The sequence below is a fragment of the Hyalella azteca genome, unplaced genomic scaffold (genome assembly GCF_000764305.2).
Source record: "Hyalella azteca isolate HAZT.00-mixed unplaced genomic scaffold, Hazt_2.0.2 contig6974, whole genome shotgun sequence".
Taxonomy (NCBI): domain Eukaryota; kingdom Metazoa; phylum Arthropoda; class Malacostraca; order Amphipoda; family Hyalellidae; genus Hyalella; species Hyalella azteca.
In genome coordinates this window covers 131,218-158,984 of record NW_025937113.1, presented here as the reverse complement: position 1 = coordinate 158,984, position 27,767 = coordinate 131,218, and the positions used below count along the sequence as shown (strand labels likewise).

The window sequence follows — 27,767 nt, the reverse complement described above, 5'->3', positions numbered from 1 at the left end:
AAGTAATTGACCTAAACTATGATTTATTTCTTCAAAACATATGATGGTTGTCACTATAACCTGTCTCTTATACACATCTAGATGTGTATAAGAGAATGCCATTCGATAGCCCTCGCAAAGAGCTATAAAATGAGCCTAAACTTGTTTATGAAATGTTTCATCGTAAGAAGTTATTCACAAAAAACGCTCAAAATCGTCCCGAATTACCCCGGTTGACGGTAGGTACCTATGGTAATTTTAACTTAATTCCCAAGCTGGTCAATGTTACCCCATCATGGCTGCCATTAGGTGGTCAAAGTTCCCCCATTAGGGGGTGGTGCCCCCCATTTGCAAACTATGACACTTTCCTAAAATTTATCATTTGCATATGTAACTAGAAGAGTTCTACTACAATGCATCAAAACCTGGAGTTATTTTACCAAAAAATAAAAAAGTTGGAGGGGGTACTCTGACAGGCTTTGAATAACAGCTCTTTTTTGTGGGTCACATTTTTAATTTTTTAACCTATTAGATATGCAAACTTTTTAAATCTTTCTATTGTGTTACGTAGCTTCAGTATTAGGCCTATAATGGCCATTGACAAAATTTTTCTATGTCAAATAGTTTGAGTTTTGGGGGTTTTTGTTAAAAAAAGCCAAAAGTGGTTAAAGTTACCCCAGGAGTCAAAGTAACCCCATTTTAAGGTACCGGTACTGTAGAATGGCACCTTGAGCTGCCTCAGAGCCTGAGGCTTTGCTTCCAGACTCCTGGTCTCAGCCCCAAATAGGCAGATCATTAGATGCAATCATCATCATGCTAACTTGCCAAGGATCTGAGAGGCTGAAACTCTTGCATCTTGGGTGACCGGTCTATTATAGTCCACTAATGCATGATGCACTTCTATAGTTGATATAAGAGTAAAGAGAACATGGTATTATGAGATTTTGAACCAATCCTCAATGTTCATCATTTTATGGACAGGCCAACACTGGGCACACCCCACAGCACACTACTCACAATAGCACCACCTCTCACTCAGTCACTGTCTCACAAGACACAATGGCATATGCCATACCATAAACAGGGTGCATACTGGTCATGGAAAACCTGGAAAGTCATGAAATTTGATTTATCATTTTCCAGGCCTGGAAAGTCATGGGATTCCATTTCAGGCTATGGAAAGTCATGGAATTGAAAATATGCCTGTTTAGAGCTGCAAGAACTAGCAAGATTTTAGTAATAAGAAATTTTTCAATCCTGCTGTTTTTAGACCAAGCTCCCTAGGCCCTAGATAATAACTAGGGACTAGGGAGCTTGGTCCATTTCTATAGTTATTCAAAAGAATATGGTATAACTATAAGTATAGGTAAAAATTATAGATCTATAAATGGATAAAAGGCTGGAAAACTACCATATAAATTTGAATAGAGTACAAATTGAAGTGAAAAAGCTACAAACTTTTCCCTTTATTCCATTACGTCTGAAAAATGGACTAATTTTTTTCAATTTTTTTGAAAACTATTATTTCTAAGATTCCTATTGTAGAGGAAATTCATCAGGCATGGCAACAGTGGCCAATCTTCATTGGTCCGCTGCGCCATGTCAGCAGATAAGTAGCCAATAAGTACACGTAGGTAGCCTTACTCATTAGCTCGTTGAAACTCGTGAGAGGTGGAATGCGCACTTATTGTTTCCACTCTCTGGTAAGCTGTAGTTACACTTAGTTCTAACTTTGATCTGAATTCACTTAGGCTAGATTAACGCTCATGATAGTATTTTATTTTGACCAATCAACTAGATTCTGTTAGTTCAAAATGTGCTAACCTTGGCTCCTTATCACATGCTTGCCATTNTTTTAATTTTTTAACCTATTAGATATGCAAACTTTTTAAATCTTTCTATTGTGTTATGTAGCCTCAGTATTAGGCCTTTGATGGCCATTGACAAAATTTTTCTATGTCGAATCGTTTTTGAGTTTTGGGGGTTTCTGTTAAAAAAACGAAAAGTGGTCAAAGTTACCCCGCCGGTCAAAGTAACCCCATTTTACGGTACCGGTATAAGATTTGTAGAAGACAAAATTATTTTAACATTTTTCTTAATATTGAAAATTTTTTTATTTTAAAATTCTTTATTCTGTCAATTTATTCACGCATTGTCTCCAAGTTTAAGCAAGTGTGCAAAATTTCAGACCAATTGGACAGCTAAAAGTGTGTTAAATATCGATTATAAGGTTTGTAGCAGACAAACAAACAACGAAAAGTGAAGTTAAAGAGAAGTGTTGTAAAAATGAAAGAAAACATGAAATTCTTAGAAAACAGCCAAAAATGGGGTGCTGTAGAAATCTATCTCCTCCTAGAATTTTCAAGCTACAACATCGAGATGCATATCATTCAATGCGTAAGGACCATAACTATAGATTGGTCCTTGCTGTTTTTTTTAAATTCTAATTTTTGTGGGTGGGGTGGGCATTTTTTAGAAAAAAATTGATTTCCCCCCACCCTCCTTTTTTAAATATTTTCAAAACTATAATGAAATTGAAAAAAAGCTTCCATCAACTGGGGTGACTTTGGCCAAATTACACTAGTTTCTGCTGATCAAATTCATACAAAATAGGAATGCTGGTGATTGTAAATTGTAAATGCTGGTGATTGTAAATTTGTAAATATATTACTGAAAGGTTCTTCTTTAAATGTGTCATGTCTAAATGATGTCACTGTTATCAAAAAATGATTTTATTTTTTTAATTAGCTGGTTGGCCGATGTCACCCCGCGATGGGGTGACTTTGGCCACATGTGTTAAAACCTAGTAAAAATGTAGTAAAATGATTGCATGGCCAAATTCAAACATTAGCGGGGTGACATTGGCCATGTAGGGTGTTTTAAAAAATGATAATCAATGCCACTGTGTATTATAAAAATTGTAACTCAAAGATAAAACTCACATTTGCAAATCATATGCTTCATTAAAGCTGCTTTCTGTCAATTTCAATGGCAGCTGGATGTGAAAGTTTGAAAAAATCTAGTCCACATGGGATCTTGAGCATTCTTCAAAAAACCGATGATGCTTGATAGAGGTGCGANTATTCAGAGATGGCCCTCTAAGATTGTAACGTTAAGTCTTGTGCCTGTCTCTTATACACATCTTTTTTGCTACAGACCTTAGCAGAAGTAACTTTTCAAAACAGCGTTTTTCACCATTTTTTTCAGGAATTTTTCAAAGCTAGTAAATGTCGTATTTTTTTACTGCCTTTATACTACATAGATAGGAAAAATGTTGACGTTTACGCCACTATATTTAGTTTTGCAATATTCCTATTAGTTTCGCTACTATAACAGTTTTACGCCGTTTCGGAGGTGCGTCCCGAGTTGCCCCGCCAGTCCCGAGTTGCCCCGGTTGACGGTAGCCATTGAAATAATCATTATACAAGATACCAAAATAAGTGAAACAAATCTGATTCCAAAATTCTTTTTGTATCAAAACATTGAAGTTTGCAATCAGCTTTTTTTTTCTTTACAGTACTGTGTCATTCAGATTGTGTTGGTCAAGCAGTATATAAAATTATTAAAACAAAACAGTTTCCAATTGATAGATAAGAAAAACTACACTGGATATCATTTTCTTCCAATCACACAACACACCTACAACAGAAACAGATGGCTGCAAAACAAAATCATAAACGTTGGCCAAAGTCACCCCAGTGGCCGAATTCACCCCAGTTGACGGTACAACCAATCTCTAGATCTTTTATTTGCAAATCGAATGGTATATCTCTCATTGCTGTAGCTTGAAAACTCTAGGAGGAGATAGGTTTGCAGTGACTATAAGTGTGAATGTTCAGTAGAGCACAACAAAGTCCCAAGCGCCTTGAAATAGGCATTCAAGGTGTCATGGTTACAAGACTAGACGTTACTGGAGCTGATGGACACTGGAGCTCGACGGGGCTACTCTGGACACTCGTTTTTTGCTTCTGGCACCTTACAAATAACATATGAAATTTTTTTGGAGAAGCCATGTGTTAGCCCTTGCAAAGAGCTTTGAAACAAGCCTAAACTTGTTTATGAAATGTAACATAGTAAGAAGTTATGAATGAAAAACATTCGAAATTGTCACGAGTAGCCCCGGTTGACGGTACCCTTACTGCCTGATGTGCATTCTAAAATGGGGTAAAAAAGGACCGGACATGGGGTAAGATGGGACCACCAAATGGTTCAGTTTCATCCCACAAGTGATCCTGTCTTACCCCCAAATGGACCTATCTTGCCTCATAGATTAAAATTATTCAACAGACATATATAGGGAGTACTAAAATAAAATTTTTATCTGCTGCTCAAAATAATAAATTTTTATGTTCATAAAGTAACTTTGTGGAGGCCAAAACAGGGCTCATATATGCATGCAGTGTTACTCATCACCTTCCTTTTCACAGGAATAAAAACATTTCACCACGTTTTTCTTGACTTCGTTTCATGTCTGTCATCAAAAATTCAGACCTTAATTTAGAGCTCTTCTGAACATCCTAGAAACTTGAAATTTGGCATGCATGCTTATACTGCCTAACAATTCAATATTTGATCATCAGAAATAATGATGAAAAAATTTTTTTTTGGAAAAAAAAATAAAAAAAACACTAAAAATTCATGGTTTGGAATTGAGTTTTTTCTCAAACATCCACACTTGCCAACCCTAGAAATTGATTTGAATTGCAAAAATTGCTAACTAAAAAATAGAAAATAAATAAATATGAAAAATATTTTTAAAAACCATGTTTTTCTGGTTTTTACAAAAGCTGGGACCAGCCCACTTTTTTTGCTTTGTACAAAAAAAAGGATAGAAGATAGATAAGATAGATAGATAGAAGATAGGATAGATAGATAGAAGATAGGATAGCCCACTTTTTTTTGCTCTGTACAAAAAAGGGTTAAAATTTCAAAAAGTCTGAGTTGGGGGATAGAAGTCCATTGCACCAACATACCATTTGGTAGGTTCATGGTTTTTCATTTATTCATGGTATAGGTGCTACATGCTTGTTAGTGATTTTGGTCCTGTCTTCCCCCATCTGACAGATATGGTATAATATCACATCCTGATTCCTGATGTAAATAAATAAAAGCTGAACATATTTGTTGCTGTATATCCTAATTATGACAGGTTGGATTCTGCTTTGACTGGAACTATTACTTTAGTGCTGATGGTCATTATATAATGCAGTATAAATTTAGCCTGTCAAATCTTATCCCTGCTTTTTATTTTTACTCATTCTTTTAAACAATTTAAACAAACTGTCCACCATCAAAATCTCTATGATACTTATAACCTTTCCAGAGTATGCTTTAGCTGTATTTATATAACAGTTCATGATGGCATCTAAATTGGCTGCTGTGGAGTTAGAGTGTCAAGAAGAGGCAGAGAAATGCAATAAAAGTAATGTAAGCAATATTTCTTTGTTGCCTCAAGCCTTCATGACCCCAAAATCGAAATTAGCAAACGCTGAACGGAAGGTGAAGCTGTGGAAGAATCGTTACATGGCTCTTCTAGATCTAACTCGCTTCAAAAGACAGGTGAGAAAATAAGTTCATCTGATTTCTGACTCCAGCATGATTGTTTATTTTCTTTCACACATTTATTTTTGACATTGCAAGCCTTGTTAGTGAAGAAAGCTTTTTTGATGAAATTCCTGGTCTTAATCAGTTCAAGCAGTGGCTATTCATATTTCCTTCACTACTTCACTATGGAGTCCCTAAAAATCTAATCAGCTCTTCTGTTTAGATACTTAAGAAAAGAGATTAAATTCTTGAGCCTCGATCATATATAGGTTTTGGCTGTGTAAAGTGATTCTGAGTACATTAATTATTTTCATCAAGAAATGGATAATATTTTGGTCATGCATCAAATTATTATGCGTAAAATGTGCATGCTCCCTGATGATATCCATTGCAAAGCATCTAAAGCTTGGTGCTTGATAACCTCTGAAACGTGATGAAATGATGTTGTCCTGTAGCCTGTGGTCTAATCTTCTCCTCAGTACCATCAGTAATATCACCATCACATGGTAAACGTGGTTAAATTATTGTGCAGTGGATATTTTGCAGGAACAAAGTTGCAGAATAACTTTATTCATTTACTTTTTGTGCTATCCAGTGCTGAATGATTCTGTTTGATTGATTATAGCTTCATTGTATGCAGGATAATACCGTATCACTGTTGTGTAATTTAGGTTAATAGGTCTCACGATTGTCACACCCAAAATGTTGTAGCTTGCTCACATAACTAGTTTATTCAAGTTAATGCCTACTTATATTGATTTTTTCATGCATAGCCAAGTTTAAGCTACTGTCTATGCATATATATATATAATACTCTATTGGTCTGCTAGTAAATTTGAGTAACCTAAATTTTCAAAATTTACCATAGAATTATTTATATTCTTTTTTCTTTTTGAACTTCAAATAAAGACACGAAAAAAATCTGTTTGGCCTGCTGTCTTTTCCAATAAAACAGTTTTTATGGCATGTTGTGTATTGTGTTTCAAATTTAATTTGACCAATATTGGTATATTGAGCAGAGTCCAATGGAGAGGCTCAAGTCATACAAGCTGCTGCACAAGACTAAACGTCGAAATAGTGCTGGTGAGTTGTACGCATGTCAGACGAGAGAATTATTTCATTATTTTACTTATAGAGCCTTGGTTCCTCACTTTTTCAAAGGTTTTATTACTATTTTCATCAAGACTACCTATTTGGTTTTAATTGTAACTTCTGTAAAATGCAATTGTACTTGAAAGTAATACTTGCTGCTTAAATCTCAGGCACTGATCATTTCCTCATTCTGGGTTTTATGAGGCCAAAGCTAAGAAATTTTTAGTCTTCAAATTCTTGCATTATTTCCTATATATTGTAGTGATTTTTTTTTAATCAACAGTTGTTCTGAAAGCCTCGAATACCAAGGTGAATTGCAGAAACTACAAGAAAACATCAATCATGCTGTGTCAGGCCATTTGATGAAGATTCTGGTTGAACTCACTCGACCCATTTCAGACAAAGTCAACAAAAGCCTATCCAATGCCAGGGAGCAGGTAAAACTTTCTATCTGCTTGCTGTTTGAAAATTTTTGGTACAAAGATGAAGTGTTATTCCTTCTCTTTAGGGGAAAGGTATTTTTTGAATGCATGGTTTTAATTCTTCCTCTTTGGCATTTAGAGGAATTAAGAATTTTTAGGAGTGGAGTTTCGAATATATAAATCAGTGTATGGATTCTATTGTAATGTTTCATATGTGTTATTATGTATATACATCCTAATACTTCTACACTATAATGACGGTGATAATTTGCAGGTGTCACTACTGGTGGGGGTGAAGAATAAGGTTGATGCTCTCATCACTGGTGCTGAATGCAACAACTCCAGCCTCTCACTGGATGCTTCTGACACCAGCCTACCAAGAGGTCATTACTTTGTTAAAATGTGTATATAATCAACAAAATCATGATGATAAACATATATCAAACATATATCTAGCTCTCTAGGTGTGGTGGATTCAGTGTCTATTTGCCAGTTATTCACTCTGTTAATTAAAAGAAGCATGGTCAACTATTAATTAGGAATGTGTAAATAGAATTTAACTTGATTTGACTCGGGCATTAAGCCAGTGTACCTGTAAATCTCACACAAACCATTGTGGAAAATTATCTTGAAGTACAAAAATGTGGAGAAAATTTTGCTTCAAAAGAATTTCAGTTGACTGCTGACTGTTGAGAATGTGTGGCTGCTGGCCTGCTCCTGCTGCCTGTTCCGGCCCCCCTGCCCCTGGGGCCCTGTAAATTCATAGTGGCAACCAGGCAAAGCAAAGAGTTTTTTAGACTCTTCCTCAAGTTCTTGTTGGAGTCCTATAGTAAAGTATCATGGATACCATAGTCATACCAGCATTATGGTATCATACCTAAGAAATTGGTTTAAATGTTGAGAAATTAAGGAAATTAAAAATGAACTGATTCTAAAAAATCTCCTGTTTGTCACTAGGGTAAATGTGGTATATTCTGACATCGTGTCGTGGGTAATTCCGTCACCTCTCTAGTTTTTCCTTTATATTAAGCTTTGTTTTAGTTCCATGCGTTCGTTGATAGTTATTATTAGTTAAAATGGTGATGTCATACATTTGCGCGTCAAAGTTAAAGTGAGTTCAAACTTCAAACTACTGCGGTACTGCCAAAACACTAGGTCTTGGCCATCTAGTGGGAAAATATTGAGTTCCAAAGAGAGACAATGCACGCTACCCAGTCTGCAGAAGCTCTCAGGCCCCACGGTCATCCTTGCGGTTGTCCTGTGGCTTTAAGTCCACCCAGCGTGGACATCCGGAAAAGAAGAAGAAGAAGATCGCTACCTAGTGAGAAATAGGCATGAAATATATCTACTTGGCGAGCTGCGACTGAATTTTTTGAGCCGTGGTTTTATGGATTTGCCAGCCGTGATTCCATTTCTACGAGCCGTGTGGTAAATAAATTAATAGATGATTAAGTTGAGAAATGGATTTAGACACATGAAAACTAATTCCGTCACAACTTGAATTGGACACACACAGATCGTTCCAAGCTGTGTACAAAAATTAAAATTTGCTTAGTTAAAAGCTTAATAGTTGTTAATTAAAAGCGTAATTAAGTAGTGTTCAATATTCTTTAGTGTTCTAATTCAAAGCCGTGTTGTATTCTATTCCAATACAGCTCACACAGCAAAAGGAATTTGAACACGTGGATGACGGCATTACGTATCAGTAGAATTTGAAGCGCGAAAGGAATAGGCCTCACCTGGCTCACCATGTGCCAAATATAGCCACACACAGTGACGGAATATAGGGATTTGGTAGGTTTGCATTCTAAAGGCTTTTAAATAAATATGGCAACATTTTGTGACGTTTCGTCGTTGCTGACGCGTAGTGCAGTGTTTTGAGAGTCACATAAAGCAAACAGAACTTGAGTAACGCATACGGCTATTTTTTTTATAGTTTTTCATTTCTCGATGCGTCCTTAAGGTGACGGAATATACCGCGTTTACCCTAATCACTATGCCCCTGTTGAGAGTGAAGGGTGACTGGGAGTGGGTGAGGCTGGCTGGCATACTTAGTCAGTAGTAGTCATAGTGGCAACTGGCAAACCAGAGAATTTTTATGATCAGTTTATTTTTAATTTACTCATTTACTCAAGATTTAAATCAATATCTTATATATGATAATGCTGGTATGTGGTATCCAAAATACTTTACTGGTCTATTAATCTATTTATGGGATGCAAAATTGAACTTGAGAAAGTGGCTAAAAAACTGCTTGGCCACTTAGCCTATTATGGCTATGCCAGTGCAGCCAGTATAATGCCAGGCTGCCAACCGCAGCCATTATGCTATCATTGCTCAGTATGCTTGGTTGCTGGCTAGCCAAGTTAGGCTAGTGGCGCTAGGGCTAGGCTAGTGGCTGACTGGCTTGCGTGGCTGTGACTTGAGCCTGCAGTGAGCCATGAGGCAAAGATACTTTGTTCATAAACTCCTTCAGACTGCGGCATCAGTTCATGTTATCATGTAAAGCAGAGCCTCAGCAGTCAGCACCTTGCCAGGCAGTTGCCAAATGCCATTGCCAATGTTAGTTTCTGTCAGTTTTAAAGCCGCCTCTGTAGACCTAAATCACTTAATGGCATCCACTAAGCAGTCAGCAATTAAAGTAACCCTGAGTGGCTGAGCCTTAGCTCAGCATAGTAAAATTCTAGGAAGGGAGGTAGTACTTGTGGCGTTATGGCACTCTGCCTTTGGTCGAGCACTCCGGTAATTAGCAACTTGCGGCGGTCTAAACCCAGCTTGGTCTCTCCCAGTCTTTCAGACCCCAGTGGAGTTTCAAAAAGTGATTTTGATAAAAAATAAGAATTGAACTGTAAAATTGCCTAATGACTTTACTTGGTTGCACTTGCAAAATGTCATCAATGATTGAAAAAATGACAATGAGTCAATGAATTACCTACTTTCATTGGTGATTGGTTGCCAATCATATTTCTAGTCCCAGCCTGGGCAGGCTCTATTCCAGGCTTCCTTGAGTTCCATCCTTGGTTTCTCTTTCAAGCTTTACTGTTCATGCCACTGTTGGAAAAGAATGTCGCTAATGTTGCAATAAAAAATATGCACAATGTTGCTCACAATCTGATCTATAATTCACAAACGAGTATCACAACATGGGAGTCAAGATCTTGCTGTCAAACCATGAACCGTTGGCCATCCCAAACCTATTGACTCCTTTGTCAGCCCTGGATGCCAGTCACCGCCAGCACATGGGCTGGAAAAGTTCTTTTTTTCTCTGAAATATCGCAGCTCTAATATCATAATTTCAGTAGGTATGAAATCTCGTTGCTCAAATGTCATAAATTTTTGTTTGATTGAAAAATCACGGTTTGCACTTGGCAAACATGTCATTTCATAAAATTTTCAATTTGCACAATCTGCATTGCTTTACTGTTCCCACCTAAATATCCTGCAGAAAAAACATAAACATCGTAATGTAAACAAATCAACTGGACATTTTGTTGAAGATCGCGCATAGTTGCAGTCATGTCAAAGCGGTCAGACTGCATTAACACGTGCTCAACTTACAGTAAAGACAAATTTTATTGTTGCCATTTGATGATTTGACTGTTTTAGGGTAAAATTAGAGATTTGGGGTAACAAGTGCATGGACTTTGTAAATGAATTCGCACCTTGAAAATGGCTTTTCATGGTCGAGATATGGAACTCACGGCTCGGTGAAATGGAATCACGGCTCGAAGAAATGGAATCATGGCTGGCAAATCCATAAAACCACGGCTCAAAAAATTCAGTCGCGGCTCACCAAGTAGATATATTCCATGCCTGGTCACCGCTACCTTGTTTGGTTGCCAGAGGCATGGTTCTCTACTGCCTTCATTTAATGAATAGTATTCATTACATTTTCAGATCTCCTATCTTTGATATCAGTTTTCTAGAATTTAATTTATTCTATCCTATTATTAAAGTCATGTCTTTTGAAACTGCGTTACATTGTTACGTATATAACTTTGAGAATAAACTTTAGGTTGAATAATTTGTGGTCATTTGGATACCTTCAGATGAAATGTGCACCATATTTGCTTCATTATTTATAATATTTATATAAAATATCCAACATTAAATGTCAGCTCAACATAAGTAAGTTTTTTTTCATATTTTTTTTTCTTGTCACAACGGCCTAACGCCAAAAACATAGCATGTACATTGGTGGTATTTGCTCTCTTGAACGTATCATGTTGATGTTTGTAGCTTTCAAATGAGTGTAAACACTTTGAAATTAACGAGAATAATGATTTATAAATAGGTACAGATTTGATTTAAAGAAATCTTTAAAAATATTGCTACATATTGAAAAAAAATAATCATTTATATATTTCTGAAATTTCTTTATGCAAAAACTAGAGCATGCACATGAAAGCAGTGTGCTGCAATAGACAAGCCTTTTCAAGCTAGTAGCAGCTCCAAAATGAGGAAAGAAGTAGGAGTAAAATTTATCAATTTATTTAGCCAGACGCTCCCTTGAATTGCACAGAAATTTGTATGAATTTAATAAAAATTGGCTTCATTAAATAATATACCCAGATAGGGCATTATCTTTTCATAGTATAATTTTTAGTTTCAAACAATTTTATATTGATTCAATGCTATGCAAAGAATTCTATTTATGCTTCTACAAAGTATAAACTATGGACTCCTTGTGCATTGGGAGTGCTTGCAACCGGCCGCAGCTAGCTTGTACGGTTGCCAAAGTCACTCTTCTGGAGTGTCTTTTTGTTAGATATTAATTGATTTTCTGGATCTCCTATAATTGATTTCACATGTACATATGAGCAGAGTGATACTAACCATGCTAATAAGTTACAATGGTTATTTTATAATAGTGCAATTAATATAGTTCATGGCCATATCTTATGAATTGAGTTCATAGGAAATCAATTGATTATCTTTTGGTTTGGACAAGCCCTAGATCCTTTGGAGCGCTTTGAAGTGCTCTGCATCTTATATCTTCGAAGGATTGATGCTAGCCATCTCATTGGACAGTCTGCTTCAAAACTTTGACCAATTAGCGCTGGGCATTCTCTCCTGCGGAGCACCGACCGACCGCAGTCCACAGTGGTTGACTGGAATTAGCGAAGGAAGGTGTAGTGACCTGTGGCACTCCAATTATGACAGAGCACTCCAATTTCCCAAAAGCTCATGTTCTTTTATTTACCTATACTATAGAATGGCACCTTGAGCCTCAGAGCCTGAGGCTTTGCTTCCAGACTCCGGGTCTCAGCCCCAGATAGGCAGATCATTAGATGCAATCATCATCATGCTAACTTGCCAAGGATCTGAGAGGCTGAAACTCTTGCATCTTGGGTGACCGGTCTATTATAGTCCACTAATGCATGATGCACTTCTATAGTTGATATAACATGGTATTATGAGATTTTGAACCAATCCTCAATGTTTATAGTTTTATGGACAGGCCCACACTGGGCACACCCCACAGCACACTACTCACAATAGCACCACCTCTCACTCAGTCACTGTCTCACAAGACACAATGGCATATGCCATACCATAAACAGGGTGCATACTGGTCATGGAAAACCTGGAAAGTCATGAAATTTGATTTATCATTTTCCAGGCCTGGAAAGTCATGGGATTTCAAAGAGCTTTGAAATGAGCCTAAATTTGTTTATGAAATGTTTCATGGTAAGAAGTTATGAATGAAAAATGTTCAAAATCGTCCCGAGTAGCCCCGGTTGACGGTATATATATTGTAAATGCATATGTTAATTTATAAATTACTTATAATTTGTTCAAGTTTTCATATCAGTTGATGATGAAGTTCAAAACCTAGATGCCTACTAGCATTTTCATTGGCTATGGTATCTGTGTTGCTGAAGTCCAAATTTTTTGGTTAATTGCTCAATATGTGTGGTAAACATGAAATTTTTGTTAAACTCTGTATAGTCAGATGGGGTAAGACAGGATCACAGCTTTCATGGGGTAAGAAAGGACCAGCCTATGTCATGCGTACTGATTGCACTGAGTTCAATTTGATATAAGAATTTGTTAGAGCAACATTTCCTGTCATTTTGGTGTTTGTCTCAACAATTTACTGCAAATAATGATTTCTAGGCAATTTTTTTTAAACCTAGGTGGAGACAGGTCAGAAAATAGGTTACCTTATTTGGGAAATAAGCTCTGTCTAGTGACATAATACTCTTTTTGCCAGGCTTGTGGATGTATTCAGGTAACCTCAAGTAAGGAGTAACTTTTCAGCCATACCAGACATTCCTACCAGTTACCCTTTACTGCCTGATATGCATTCTAAAATGGGGTAAAAAAGGACTGGACATGGGGTAAGATGGGACCACCAAATGGTTCAGTTTCATCCCACAAGTGATCCTGTCTTACCCCCAAATGGACCTATCTTGCCTCATAGATTAAAATTATACAACAGACATATATAGGGAGTATAAAAATAAAATTTTTATCTTCTGCTCAAAACAACAAATTTTTATGTTCATAAAGTAACTTTGTGGAGGCCGAAACAGGGCTCATATATGCATGCAGTGTTACTCATCACATTCCTTTTCACAGGAATAAAAAGCTATACATTTTAAACAATAACTAACAAAACAATGCAATAACAAAAGGAAACAATAACAAGTGACCCATCTAGCATTTCTAGCTGGACCTGGGACAGCAGAAGACAGAAGGAGAAACAATTTATAAGCATTGAATAAGTGCTGTTTGGCCCAGTATGCCCAAATTTCATAAATAATTTTTTTCAGTTTCCTGATGTAGAGGCTACAGCCATTATTCAAAAATCGAAGAAAAAAGCTTGCTCCAAGATTAGATGAACAACCATAGACTTGGTAATGGCCTGACTGAAGGACTTGGTAATGAAATACATATATATGGTGAAAGACACAAGGCCTGCAGTAAATTATAATAATCAGACTGTAAGCACCATTTTTATATTTAAAAAGATTAATTTCCTTGTTGTTTCATTATCTAATATGTTTCTAGATGAAATAATATTAAATATCTAGTCCTTGATTTTATTAAAAACCTAGAAATCTTGAAGTTAGAGGCTTGTCCTGTCTTACCCCAACATGGTCCCATCTTACCCCAGTGGGGTAAGATGGGACCAGCCCACTTTTTTTGCTTTGTACAAAAAAAGGTTAAAGTTTCAAAAAGTCTGAGTTGGGGGATAGAAGTCCATTGCACCAACATACCATTTGGTAGTTTCATGGTTTTTCATTTATTCATGGTATAGGTGCTACATGCTTGTTAGTGATTTTGGTCCTGTCTTCCCCCATCTGACAGATATGGTATAATATCACATCCTGATTCCTGATGTAAATAAATAAAAGCTGAACATATTTGTTGCTGTATATCCTAATTATGACAGGTTGGATTCTGCTTTGACTGGAACTATTACTTTAGTGCTGATGGTCATTATATAATGCAGTATAAATTTAGCCTGTCAAATCTTATCCCTGCTTTTTATTTTTACTCATTCTTTTAAACAATTTAAACAAACTGTCCACCATCAAAATCTCTATGATACTTATAACCTTTCCAGAGTATGCTTTAGCTGTATTTATATAACAGTTCATGATGGCATCTAAATTGGCTGCTGTGGAGTTAGAGTGTCAAGAAGAGGCAGAGAAATGCAATAAAAGTAATGTAAGCAATATTTCTTTGTTGCCTCAAGCCTTCATGACCCCAAAATCGAAATTAGCAAACGCTGAACGGAAGGTGAAGCTGTGGAAGAATCGTTACATGGCTCTTCTAGATCTAACTCGCTTCAAAAGACAGGTGAGAAAATAAGTTCATCTGATTTCTGACTCCAGCATGATTGTTTATTTTCTTTCACACATTTATTTTTGACATTGCAAGCCTTGTTAGTGAAGAAAGCTTTTTTGATGAAATTCCTGGTCTTAATCAGTTCAAGCAGTGGCTATTCATATTTCCTTCACTACTTCACTATGGAGTCCCTAAAAATCTAATCAGCTCTTCTGTTTAGATACTTAAGAAAAGAGATTAAATTCTTGAGCCTCGATCATATATAGGTTTTGGCTGTGTAAAGTGATTCTGAGTACATTAATTATTTTCATCAAGAAATGGATAATATTTTGGTCATGCATCAAATTATTATGCGTAAAATGTGCATGCTCCCTGATGATATCCATTGCAAAGCATCTAAAGCTTGGTGCTTGATAACCTCTGAAACGTGATGAAATGATGTTGTCCTGTAGCCTGTGGTCTAATCTTCTCCTCAGTACCATCAGTAATATCACCATCACATGGTAAACGTGGTTAAATTATTGTGCAGTGGATATTTTGCAGGAACAAAGTTGCAGAATAACTTTATTCATTTACTTTTTGTGCTATCCAGTGCTGAATGATTCTGTTTGATTGATTATAGCTTCATTGTATGCAGGATAATACCGTATCACTGTTGTGTAATTTAGGTTAATAGGTCTCACGATTGTCACACCCAAAATGTTGTAGCTTGCTCACATAACTAGTTTATTCAAGTTAATGCCTACTTATATTGATTTTTTCATGCATAGCCAAGTTTAAGCTACTGTCTATGCATATATATATATAATACTCTATTGGTCTGCTAGTAAATTTGAGTAACCTAAATTTTCAAAATTTACCATAGAATTATTTATATTCTTTTTTCTTTTTGAACTTCAAATAAAGACACGAAAAAAATCTGTTTGGCCTGCTGTCTTTTCCAATAAAACAGTTTTTATGGCATGTTGTGTATTGTGTTTCAAATTTAATTTGACCAATATTGGTATATTGAGCAGAGTCCAATGGAGAGGCTCAAGTCATACAAGCTGCTGCACAAGACTAAACGTCGAAATAGTGCTGGTGAGTTGTACGCATGTCAGACGAGAGAATTATTTCATTATTTTACTTATAGAGCCTTGGTTCCTAAATGAAAAAAAACTCGCGAACGAAGGCACAATGGAAAAATTTTTCACGAGCTAAACTTTACCGTTCGGAAGTTAGGACTGTAAATTCAAAATTTCGTTCGAATTTGTTCAGTAGTTCTGACATTGACTTCGGACTACCGCCCCCCCTATCTCGCCCCCCTACCGCCCTCTTCTTCCTTACCGCCCCTCAAAATCTTTCCACCGCCCCTAAGGGGGCGATATCGCCTACTTTGGGAACCACTGTTATAGATTTTGGCTCGGTTTATTGTTGCCATAGGTGCAAGCTTTTTCATTAATTATTAAAAAATGTACCTAGTTCAACTTGAATAAGAATCTATTTTTATATCGTTAACAATCTTTCCTTGTTCAAGTAACCTAAAAATTTTTTGACTGATTCGCTTTAATTTGCAGAGAACTTGATCCTGTATCTGGATACAAGGTACGCGAGAACTCAGAAGAAGTATGAGCAACTGCTCAGCAACAACAGGGACCTAGCCCGCTCTCTGACTGAACAGCGTCTGGAGACTCAACATTAGTGAGTATTTCATACCGTAAGCACTGGCTGCATTATCTTTGTATAATTTGTTGTTGGAATTATCTGATGTATCAATTGAATGGCATTGAAATATAAAAAATTTTTAATTCATATATCGGTAACAGAAATGTGTGTTTTGGCATCAGCTTTGCCCTCGAGTTGAATTATTATTTAAAGACATTTCATTTAATAATAAATCTTTCATCCTGATTTGTGCAATTAGTTAATATTCTCTGATATAATTTTTGATTTTTTCAGCTCAACCAGCAAAGCTTATTGCTGGAATTGTAAAATTGGCAAGGCTAGCTATTGATGGCTCCACTTTTTCAAAGGTTTTATTACTATATTCATCAAGACTATTTGGTTTTAATTGTAACTTCTGTAAAATGCAATTGTACTTGAAAGTAATACTTGCTGCTTAAATCTCTGGCACTGATCATTTCCTCATTCTTATGCGTCTCTATACATAATTTAAATCACTTTTCCTGTTAAGTGTGTGTACTTACATACATTAAAATACGATTTTTCAAGTGTACGAATATTTATTCCCCCCCACTGTATCTAGCTCTCTAGGTGTGGTGGGTTCAGTGTCTATGTACCAGTTATTCACTCTATTAGTTGAAAGAAGCAACTGGTCAACTAATACTTAAGAATGTGTAAATAGAATTTAACCTGAGTTGACTCGGGCATTAAGCCAGTTTACATGTAAATCTCGTACAACCCATTGTGGAAAATTATCTTGAAGTACAAAAATGTGGAGAAAATTTGCACAAAAATTATTGAAGGTTTAGGCTCGTAAGTACGGTTTTGCAATTTTTATATTAAAAATCATGAAATGTTAATAGAATATTTGTTGGTTATGTTGATCAAAATCTATATGGTGAATTAAAAATTTGGTCTATTTTTTGCCTAACATGAAAGTTTAAATTTTGAAAGATTTTGAATTTGTTTTATTTTATTTGACATAGAACCATTTTTCTATTAATCCAATATCTCTTTAAAATAAAAATTGTAAAAAAATTTGAGCCTTACCAACATTATTTCATAACGTGGAATATATTTTGGAAAATGGAACAATTGAAAAAAATTAATTGCTTGTCAATTCCATTTAATAAAATTAAACAGTATATCTGCATCTATTTGTTCAAGAGTTCCATCTGGAATGGCATTTCGCTCTGTTTTTGTTCACTCATCACCAGTGTTTTAAATGCTGAAAAGAATAATGCTCATTCCCTTTAATGCAGTTTTATAATATTATAGTATCACCATAAGTGTGGAAAATAAATTCTAATTATATTGTGATTGAAATTTAAATTAAATAACTCAATTAAAAAGTGTCGTGAAGTTAATAATTGCTGTTGTGATAGCCGAAATGTTTGTTCAGGTTCACTGAACNGATCTGGGTGAAAAAACAATCGCTAGGAGTCATGTGCTGCACGTGTTGTGTACAAATTGTCAAACAAACGTTGGAACTTCTGACTTTGACTTCGGACTACCGCCCCTCTTATCGCCCCCCAAACGCCCTCTTCTTCCGTATCGCCCCCCAAAATCTTTCCACCGCCCCTAGGGGAGCGATATCGCCCACTTTGGGAACCACTGATTTATATTATATATATTTTTTTTGGTTGAGAACATGACATATGTCAAGTAAAGTTATCTAGAGCAGAGAAGCTGGTGTGAGTCTTCGATACACGTTATTTTTTTATTATTTTAGTTTGAGCACATGGCACACATATATCATATAAAGATATCATATTTCCATGATGTGTTCTCCATGCTAGTTACCATGCCTCTTCCCATTGATACCATACCTTGGTGCCATTGGTATTAGATGGCTGTTATGACGAAACTACATGTAACTTATGATTTATGATCGATGTGAATTTTTTTTTACATTGTCAATGTGGTCTTCCTTTTATTGACAATGTATATTTACATGTGGTCTTCCATTTATTGTATTGGTGTGTATGTATCTGTGATCTCTGATCTACTCTGACATTATCTGAATGGTTTGTTCCTTTTCTGCACCAGGCCGCCACGACTTGAACATGAGCGCCATCAACGAGCAGGAAGCATCAGACGATGAAAATGACAGTAGTTCCTTTTCTGCTGATGACGATGGCGAAGACGAAGGCAACATCACTGAAATAATTGAAGAACATTCCAATAATGCTACGGCTGCAGGACTCCCCTCCGCACAAAATACCCAAGCAACAGGGCTAAGTTCCGAGGGTATCGGGATGCGGTTATTAAAGAGCGTTCTAGGTGTGCAGGGCAGCAATCTGCTAGTGCCTCGGGTGAACATCAACGCTGAGTGCAACGCTGCTGCCACCGCCGCTCTTCGTAGCTACAGTCACAAGCACGCAGCCCGGGACAGCGTCACTAAATCTTACTCCAGCGAAGATGACATTAATCTCGATTCCGTGACTGCACTTGTCAACAAATCTTTGCAGTCTGGACCACCGAAACGCAGCTTTTCTCCTGCCCAGTCTCCGAGGATGAAGAAAAAGAAATCGGTGAGTACCATGTAAGCTATTCTGTTTAGAATGTATTTACTAATTTTATATTATCTCACTCTATGGTGTTTATTTGATAATGAACTGATTGTGATGAAAATTCAATGGCAGGAGTGGACAATATTCTCTTGTTTTGCGTGCAGCTGAATGGGCGTGACGCGTGTAGTGAAGACAATGAGCCACTGTCTGTTGAAGACGATCCTCTCGAGGGCCCGAGTTGGCTGTACAGTCCTGAAGCGACAAGGAATCGCTTCAAACCCAGACGAAAAACGAAAGACCGTTCAGAAAAAATATCCATGTCCCATACGCGGGAATCTTTGGTCGGTGAGACGGATGGGTTGCCCCAACGCGGATGGGTTCATCCGACAGAAGATGACGCAACTGCGACGGTCCCTGTTGCTGACGGTGTTAATTCTCTTGATCTTTCACATTTAGATTCTGTAGATAGAAATGCTTCTGCTGTCACTTACGAAAACATTCCCGACAACTCTGATCCTGGGATAATATGCCGTCCGCGTAGGGGCAATCAGTTAACCGTTGCCGCCCGAGAGTCGGACACTGATAGTCGCTTCAGTAATTTTGTCCCCGAGATTGCTGCTAGTGAAGACGCCGCAATGAGCTTTGTTGATGCAGACGCTCTACCTAATGTTCGTAGGAGTGTGGCTCGGCGCGGACGTGGCAGGAAATCTTCGGTGTCTTTCTCACATATGGTTCAAGTACTGGAAGATGAAACTGAGGGTAAATACCATGCATTTAGGACGCGATCGCAGTTCAAGGACAAAGTGCCTGAAGAAGAGGGTGCGGTCGACACTTCTCTTGTATCGAAACGGTCGACGTCAGTATTGAGGAATAAAGACCGCTCAACTCGAATGAAATCGAAACCCCATACCTCAGAAGATCGAGTATCTGACGACAGTGATCTTCAATTAATTTTGGATGAATCTAACAACTCAGAGAATACTGAAGATTCTGTGGTAGCAGGGAATTCTTCATCAAAGGCTCAAGACAAGAAGCCCGAAGTAGAAGTTATTGTGGAAGTTCAAAATTTCTCTGGTAACTATGAGAGGTCAGATGAATGCAACATGGCGGCTCATAATTCAAACGATGATACCATTCAAACCACTAACAAGATGCTACGGAGATTTGAAGAACTGGATAAGATGTGTCCCAGACGAAACAGACGCAGGACTAAGCCTAATAGTGGTGTCGATGCAGATGAAGAAACGGCTTCAGAGCTTTCTGATGGCAGTTCAAATTTGCAGGAAATTTTCGCTGAGAAATCTGATATTTTGGATAAAGAGGAAGCTGTGGAGAATTTAAGTGAGCCGCCTTCGAAAAAGGAGAAGGAAAATATTTCTTGCGAAAATGGGAGTCTTCCATTTCTTCTTCCGTTTCCAAAATCTTCCTCCGATGCCATTAATTCTGATAATCGTGCTCAAGTCGCTGCTGGTGAATCTGATCTTGAACTCGCCCATTTACCGGAGTTTGTTGCCAATGAGACATGCTTGGATGAAGAACCAATGGAGCTTACTCTTGCCGTCCCGGCTGGACCCTCATCCACTATTAGTTGCGAGCAGCGTTCAAAATGTAAGAAGACAAAATCGAAGACGTCGTCACTAGCAGATGAAGAATCCGTCGAGACCGATACAAATTCTGGACAAGGAAATGCAGAAACTCAGTTGAAGCCAAAGCGCTGCCCCAGAAGTAAGAAGGGAACTCTGACTACTGGGGATGCAAGTTTAACTTCGAAAAAGATTCCTGATTCTCGCAGTGAATTTGATTTATCGCAGATGGAAGCAACTGTACTCAATATTGCACCATACTCTTCGACTAGAAAACTCAAGACTTCTGAATCTGAAAAATCTCAACTGTCGCGATTGTCTATCGAAAAACCTGATAAACGTGTGTCTATAGTTCTGGTGGATGTTTGCAAGGATGGCGTCCCTATTCCTCAACTTGTTGAGGCTGAAAGTGATGAAAAAAATGTTAGCACCACCGCGATTTCGAAGCTCACTCGATCTAAGCGAAGTAAGCGTCTTTGCTATTCCGAAGAGGATTTGTCAGAAACCGACAATGAAGATGGAAACGACCAAGTCCTTGCGACTGTAGAGTCACAATCCTCTAATCGTGGACGTCGGCGAGGGTATAAATCTAAACGGATTGATGGCGTAGCCGACTCTACTGAGAAAAGCGGCCGAGCGTTGGTATCTAATTCAGCTTGTACTAAAAAATCTCTCCGAAATTCGCAGAGTTATGATGGTAGCTCACAGAAAGATGCAGTCGCGACCAGGGAAAGTGACGAAGATTCTGATTTCGTCAATACCCCTCCCAAGAGGAACAAGGTTTTGTCTCCTGTTCTTCCGAAGGTAAGTGCCGACGAAGAAGATACTGATGTCTCGTCTAATGCTGATGTTAACGCCTCATCCGCGAAAATATCTGCAGGCACTTCGTCTGTAGTCAAAAACTCACCTCTCAGCTTGACTCGAAGAAAGAAAGTGTCGAGTGCAGGAAGCTCTGAAATCAATGGGACTCGAAGTGACCGTGTCAGTCGATCGCAAATAACTGACTCCGATTCATCTTTCTGCGTGGACTTGGTAGACATCAACGAACTTTGTGACGCAAATGAAGCTGATCCTGAATCTCAGGAAGAAGAAATGTTCAACATGCTGAAAAGGAAGCGTGCAAAAAATCGGGACGTTTCTAGTTCAAGTGATGAATTTGAGGAATCTGGCGGTGAATCCGCTCGTAACGGAACTGATCATGCTGGGAAACGGAAACTAGATGCCTCTACAGCATTCAGAAATAATGCAGGTGGCAAATTTTCGTTCTCTAAGCTCACTACTTGTAAAGTAATGAAACTTGTTACGAATGAATGTTCATCGAAGGTTAATAGTGAAATCGAACGAAGCGGAGATCAAGATGACAATGGACAGAAAGCTGAGGAAGATCCGCTGCTCGTATTAAGTCCTTTAGAAGCGTCAGAAACTGACGAGGAAAAACGTGACGAGGTGTACTCACCGATTGTAAATAGTGACGATGGAATAGATAATGCAATTTGTGATGGTGGAGAAGGCAAAACTGATGACGTTAATGAAAATAATGACTATAGCGATGGTGGTGGTAAAAGAAAAGTCAACATTAGAGCTAAGGGCGATGGAGTCAAAGCTAATGTCGGCAGAAAAACTGTCTGTGTAGATGTGGCCCAGTCCGAAAAAGGTGTTGACGATGCGAGCGGCAAGCGTGAATCTGTCGATGACGATGACTGTAAAGGAAACGATGTAGGTGTTGATGGTGGAGCCGAGAATGGAGGTGATAGCAGTGGTGCCGAGAATGGAGGTGGTGGCAGCGGAGCCGAGAATGGAGGTGGTGGCAGTGGAGCCGAGAATGGAGGTGGTGGCAGTGGAGCCGAGAATGGAGGTGGTGGCAATGGATCCGAGAATGGAGTTGGTGGTGGCAAGCGGACCAGCAACGGAGGAGCTATTGTTTTTCCTACGGCCAGCCACCCTCGCAGGGCTGCTACGAAAGCTGTCTCTTATGCAGAACCCAAGCTTAATAGGTGAGTTACTCCCTGGCAGACTATGTGTCTTGCCAGGTCTTGAGATACGATAACTTCGGTAGGTATCGAGATGTTTGTGATAGATTGGAGATATTAGTGGAACGTCTGAGACACTGATGATGGGTCTTGAGATATCAGCCTTAGGTCTTGAGATATCAGCCTTAGGTCTTGAGATATCAGCCGTAGGTCTTGAGATATCTGAGTTAAGTATTAAGATAACGTACGACAGCCATACATTGCCTGTCTTTATGAATTGATTGCTGTGTCATGTCAAATACACGCTATTCTCTTATTATATTCGTTTTGTTGATGTGCAGCAAACTGCGTCAGGGCGACCCGCTTGCCACAAAACTCCCGAGGAACGGCTCCTCTGAAGCCTCGTGCGCTCAAGACGTGCCCAAACAAAAGGGGCCCAAGCGGCCTAAACTTATACGTCGATAGCCTAACAAGTCAGGCGAATTAAACTACTATTTCTCTAAATAATGTTCTTATTATTTGCATTTCCAGAAATAATGGACTTGGTTCGAATCATTTCTTAGCGGATAATTTTGAAACCCTTTGTGGATTTTTAAAAATTCTTCGTAGATTTCTTCAAAAAGCCTCGTCTGAATTTTGACTTGCCTGTTTTCTCGCTCTTTAGAGCTATTATTGTAAATATCTGAAAAATTCGTAACTGGTTGTATTCTTTGATATCATTCTTTGATATCAAACGTAAATATCATTGGGAAAAATATTTCGTTGATATTTACGCGCATCACTGTGAAGCGAGCATTCTCTTGATGCGAATTCGCTTAATGGTTTCTATTGTCGCAGTAAACGCGAATAAAAGGAATGTGTCGTGCGCCTGTCGTTCGTATTTAAGTAGGTGTGCATTTATCCATGAGGTTCTAATTAAGTATACCCTTCGTACTAGTTCATTTTTGTGTGCAAGCGTTTCTTTACTTGTATGTTTTAGACGTAGTTTGGAAACCTTAGGAACTTTCGAGGTTTCTTTAAAGACGCCGTCACTATGGCGTGGTAAATTTTAAGAAATCTTCATTATCCTGTTTGGATGTTTCAGTTATTTGCTATTGTGATGGTTTTCCCTCTTAGATTTGTATACAAATCAGATCATTACTTTGGAATGAAGTAAGTTCTGAGGATCAAAGGGACGTTTAAATTATGAATGAGGAGCAATTTTTTTATAGCTATATTATATCTATATTTATGTTGGCTACATAAGCTTTATTTTACCATCATTTTTGAGAGTCAAGACTGAAAAACTGTAGTAATTTGAAGTTTCATTCATGAATACTTTTGTTGAGACTAGAAGTGTCGAATAATAGGAACACTGATATCCCGTATTAACTTTACGATGTAGTTACCTTAGCATAATGGCAGCACAGCGGGCGATCAGCCTTGTTTGAAATACGCTATATTACTGCTTTAAATTTTCTAGTTATTACTGGGCAGACTAATGATATCATGACTAAGTTATGATGTTTCATGTTCGTTTATTTTTAACTTGTCCCCTTTTGATGGTCAACTTTTATATTCTCACACCATTTCTCTCACCCATAATAGCTCCATTTTGTGATCCATCCGTTTATTTTTCAATTCATTGTATAAATGAATCTCATACATATTTGTTTCATTATTATTTCAGCTGAGGACTGTTTAACAACCCAAGTACGATGGTACCGCCCCCTGGCTCAGTTCTTGTTGATTTTGAACATGATAGTTCAATAAGGTGATCTTTGTCGCTTTTTAAATAAACTGTTAGCCCGCATCTCGTCTTCATTCGTACTTCTGCTGCGCTCTTCTCCTCACTACAGCCAAGCGAAGAGCTCGAGTATCACTAAAGCATTTATCCATTATACATTGAAATTAAGCAGAGCGGTCCGATGTTGCCCAAGCTTTGAGGTGTCGAAATAATTCGATAAGTGAAAGCTATTTAATTTGTCCCCAGACACGCTGATTGAGGATCGATGCAGATAAACTAATGATATTTTTCATGCCATATTTTGTAGTGGAACTTTTAAAAATGACTTGCACTGATGGTTGCCGCCACGTACGACAAATTTAAAATGTTCTCTTTTGCGAACAAAAGTCCTCAGGTTGCTAAACTCAGTAGTTTACGTATAATTTAAGTTGAAAGTTATGTTCCCGGAGAGCGACACACGGCGGTAGAGGACGATATAAACGAGACAATCTATGAAGGAGCCCAGGGAAAGTCTGCCTGCGTGCCATCCTCTATCATCCTCGATCGGTGGGGTCGCAATCGTCACGTTTCACTTGTTCACCCCTGAAACGATTTTCTCTTCTGTTTGCGGTTAGGTTGGATCGTTAATTTTTCAGCGCTGGGGGTTCTTTTTTTGCGCTGCAAGTCCAAAAATGTCTCACCGCACAAACATTGGCAGGGGCTGTTTTTTTTTGACTGGGATGATTGCTTCTCGTGGCTGCGATGAATTGACAGGAGTCATTCTAATGGCATCTGTGTTTGTTGCTCGCAGGGCGGTACAGCGGTGCATTGAATTGTGACCAGAAAAGCCATACATTTTTGCTCCGTTAGTCCTGCTCGCCAAGTGAGAAAACAACGGATACGATATCGACGATATTTGTAGAAAATCATCAATAGCGTGGAACTTTAATTATCCTGTTGAAATAAAAAGGCATAATTGATGACAGAAGAATTTCCCGACTGTATTATGAACAAATAAAGACCAAAATCACATTAATTTTGTGGATTATTTTATTGGTTTGTCGAGCGATATTATAGTTTTCAGGCAATTTTTCATCCAATTTAATTTAATTGGGTGATGAGCGTAATTGGCGTTCCGCTGGTTTGAGGAACAGATGAAGTGCTAAAAATTTATCCATGGCAAAATATACTCGTGTTCTCATGCTGTGCACGGAGTGTAAGTAACCGCTCGAGTTAGGAACTATGCTTTTTACGATCAAGATTTTCTTAATTAAGCGTTTATAGATACTGAAAGTTCAATAGGTCAACTACTGAACTTTCAATATCTATAAACGTAATATTTTATTTAAATTTTTAAGAGCTCTTCGGCATTAAGATAGAAAATTTCCTGGTTCATTGCGGGTCCTGTTCAGTGTTCATTTCGTGGTAGTCAAGGCATGCGTGTTGAGTTTGCCTTACAACTCTTATACAAATGAATATCGTGTGATCCGAATAGTAACAGTCTTCTTTTACCCATCGCGCGAGCAGAGAACGGACGTAGCACCGATACGCACTTTTATTTGTGTCATGATTACCCTTAAGAGGGCATAAAAATAAAGTGCATCGCTATTCGGACCAAGTCTCACATTTATCTGAGTGTAGGCCGAAAAGCTCAACTCTGGCCGCTCTCAAATGCCCTCTCGTCTTGAACCTAGTCTCGCAAATGCTGTTGCTCTTTGCGTTGATGAAGAAGCATCGTTGATGCAAATAACACAAAGAAGCAAGCGTCTCATTCAGAAAGGAAATTTCAGCGGAAAAATACAACCTGTTTTCCAGATTTGTTCCCTTGAACATCCTGCAGTGACTGGTGTGTGTTTATTGTTGCGAAATGATGGGTTCAATGGCAACGTCACTATAAAAGTTTATTTAGAGCAACATAAAATTCTGGATCACGAGCTGCTTGCAAAGAATGATGTAGCGTTAGGGCCGTGAAATGTGTTCATATTCCCCATTGATCAAGTCGACGCTATATATTTTTCTGTTTAATTTACGAAAATTCCAAAGCCTTCCATTACCATAGAAAAGGTCGTGAACTTGAAACCAGATCAGAATATAGACCATGGGCCTATTTCTTCAGTGCCGACGCTTCTATTCTATAATGGTAGTCCAATAATTGAGAAGGACTCGACTGGATGAAATCTCGCACAATGAGAGCCTTTGATGGAATATAGGGGAAGCCGCCAATCGAGTTAGGCGAGCATTTGCTCGGAAAAACCCCTCATCATTCCCGGCGCTGGAGCAGATACGATGTGCGATTTTTTTGGAGCACATCACGCAAGAGGTTGGCCGTAAATCTCATTGTTGGGGGACTTGCGCAGTTCGTTGGTCTGGCATCAAACAAACGCAGTCGAGGCAGGAGCAAGAGACTATTTTTTTGACCGTCAAAAAGGATCTTCACGAGAGGTTACTTCTCGGAAATGAAGTAAAACTGATTGAAAATATATGCAATATAATCTGCTGAGAAACATTTGCTCCCACTGATAAAACTTTCTAAGGAGAAAATCTGCTTGATTGGCAGGAGTATTCTATTTTATTGTGTTTGTTACCAAAAGAATTATAGATGAATGAAACTGAAAATTCGCATCAATTGACAGTGAAAATTCCAATTCACAAATCAACCGATAATTAGTTAGACAACTAAACATCAGAAAAATTGAACTTCCTGTCATTTGAAAAATTTTGGAGACCTCTTGTGAAAACATAAAATGGCTTTATCATCAGAATCCAGCTGATCAGCAAAGTAGTCTCGAAGCTAAAGCGATCCCGTTTGTGAAACTGCAACATTGTGCTCCAATTTCACATTTTAAGTTGTATACTGGTTTTAACCCTCTCGTGACTGACGGAATTTCCCGGGTTGATGTCAATTGTTTGGTTCAAGGTTAAACTTTTTCTGAGGGTAAAACTTTCCCTGAAGGTTACGCTTGGTTAAAGGTTAGCCTTTGCCGGAAGAGACAATTTGACTGAAGGTTAGCCTTCGTCTGACGGTTAGACTAGTTTGAAGGTTAGACTTCGTCTGAATCTTAGTTGAAGGTTTCCCTCAGCCTGAATCGTGAATGTTATTTGATGGTTAGTTTTTTGCAGGAAGGTAACGCTTGGCCTGACAGTAAAAATTAGCCTCTACGTTTGTAAAAAACTAAACTGTGTGAAAGGTTGCTGCTGTGAAGAAGGCTTCGAAGCAAGGAAGGACGTGCTAACTGGTGCTATATCGTCCTACCATGGCATCTGCCTGTGGGTCAGTCTGAACTGTCGGAAAACATAATTTTATAATTATCAATTTATACACGTTATCATTTAAAATAGCTTTTAACATAACGAGAATTAAGTAAGATTACTTTCTGATAGAATCGGAAAGCAATTTTAATTTTCTCTCTTAATTCTTATTCCATGAAATGTTAATCAATATCTTAGTTTGAGAGCTGCGTGACGATAGTAGCCTGCGAAAATTTATGTTACACGCT

At 38.0% G+C, this 27,767-nt stretch overlaps 2 protein-coding genes across 2 annotated transcripts; both read left to right on the top strand.

Moving 5' to 3' along the window:
• The first annotated feature begins 14,612 nt into the window (after positions 1-14,612).
• LOC108677771 lies at positions 14,613-16,518 on the top strand. Its single transcript, XM_018166053.1, has 3 exons — positions 14,613-14,849; positions 15,854-15,917; positions 16,394-16,518. The coding sequence occupies exons 1-3, from the start codon at positions 14,646-14,648 to the stop codon at positions 16,516-16,518; spliced, it is 393 nt and encodes a 130-aa protein (XP_018021542.1). The 5' UTR covers positions 14,613-14,645.
• Positions 16,519-18,182: 1,664 nt separating this feature from the next.
• On the top strand, positions 18,183-24,357 carry LOC108677811. Its single transcript, XM_018166102.1, has 4 exons — positions 18,183-18,191; positions 18,549-19,033; positions 19,177-22,589; positions 22,907-24,357. Exons 2-4 carry the CDS (start codon positions 18,566-18,568, stop codon positions 23,028-23,030), a joined length of 4,005 nt encoding a protein of 1,334 aa, XP_018021591.1. The 5' UTR covers positions 18,183-18,191; positions 18,549-18,565; the 3' UTR covers positions 23,031-24,357.
• The last annotated feature ends 3,410 nt before the right edge of the window (positions 24,358-27,767 follow it).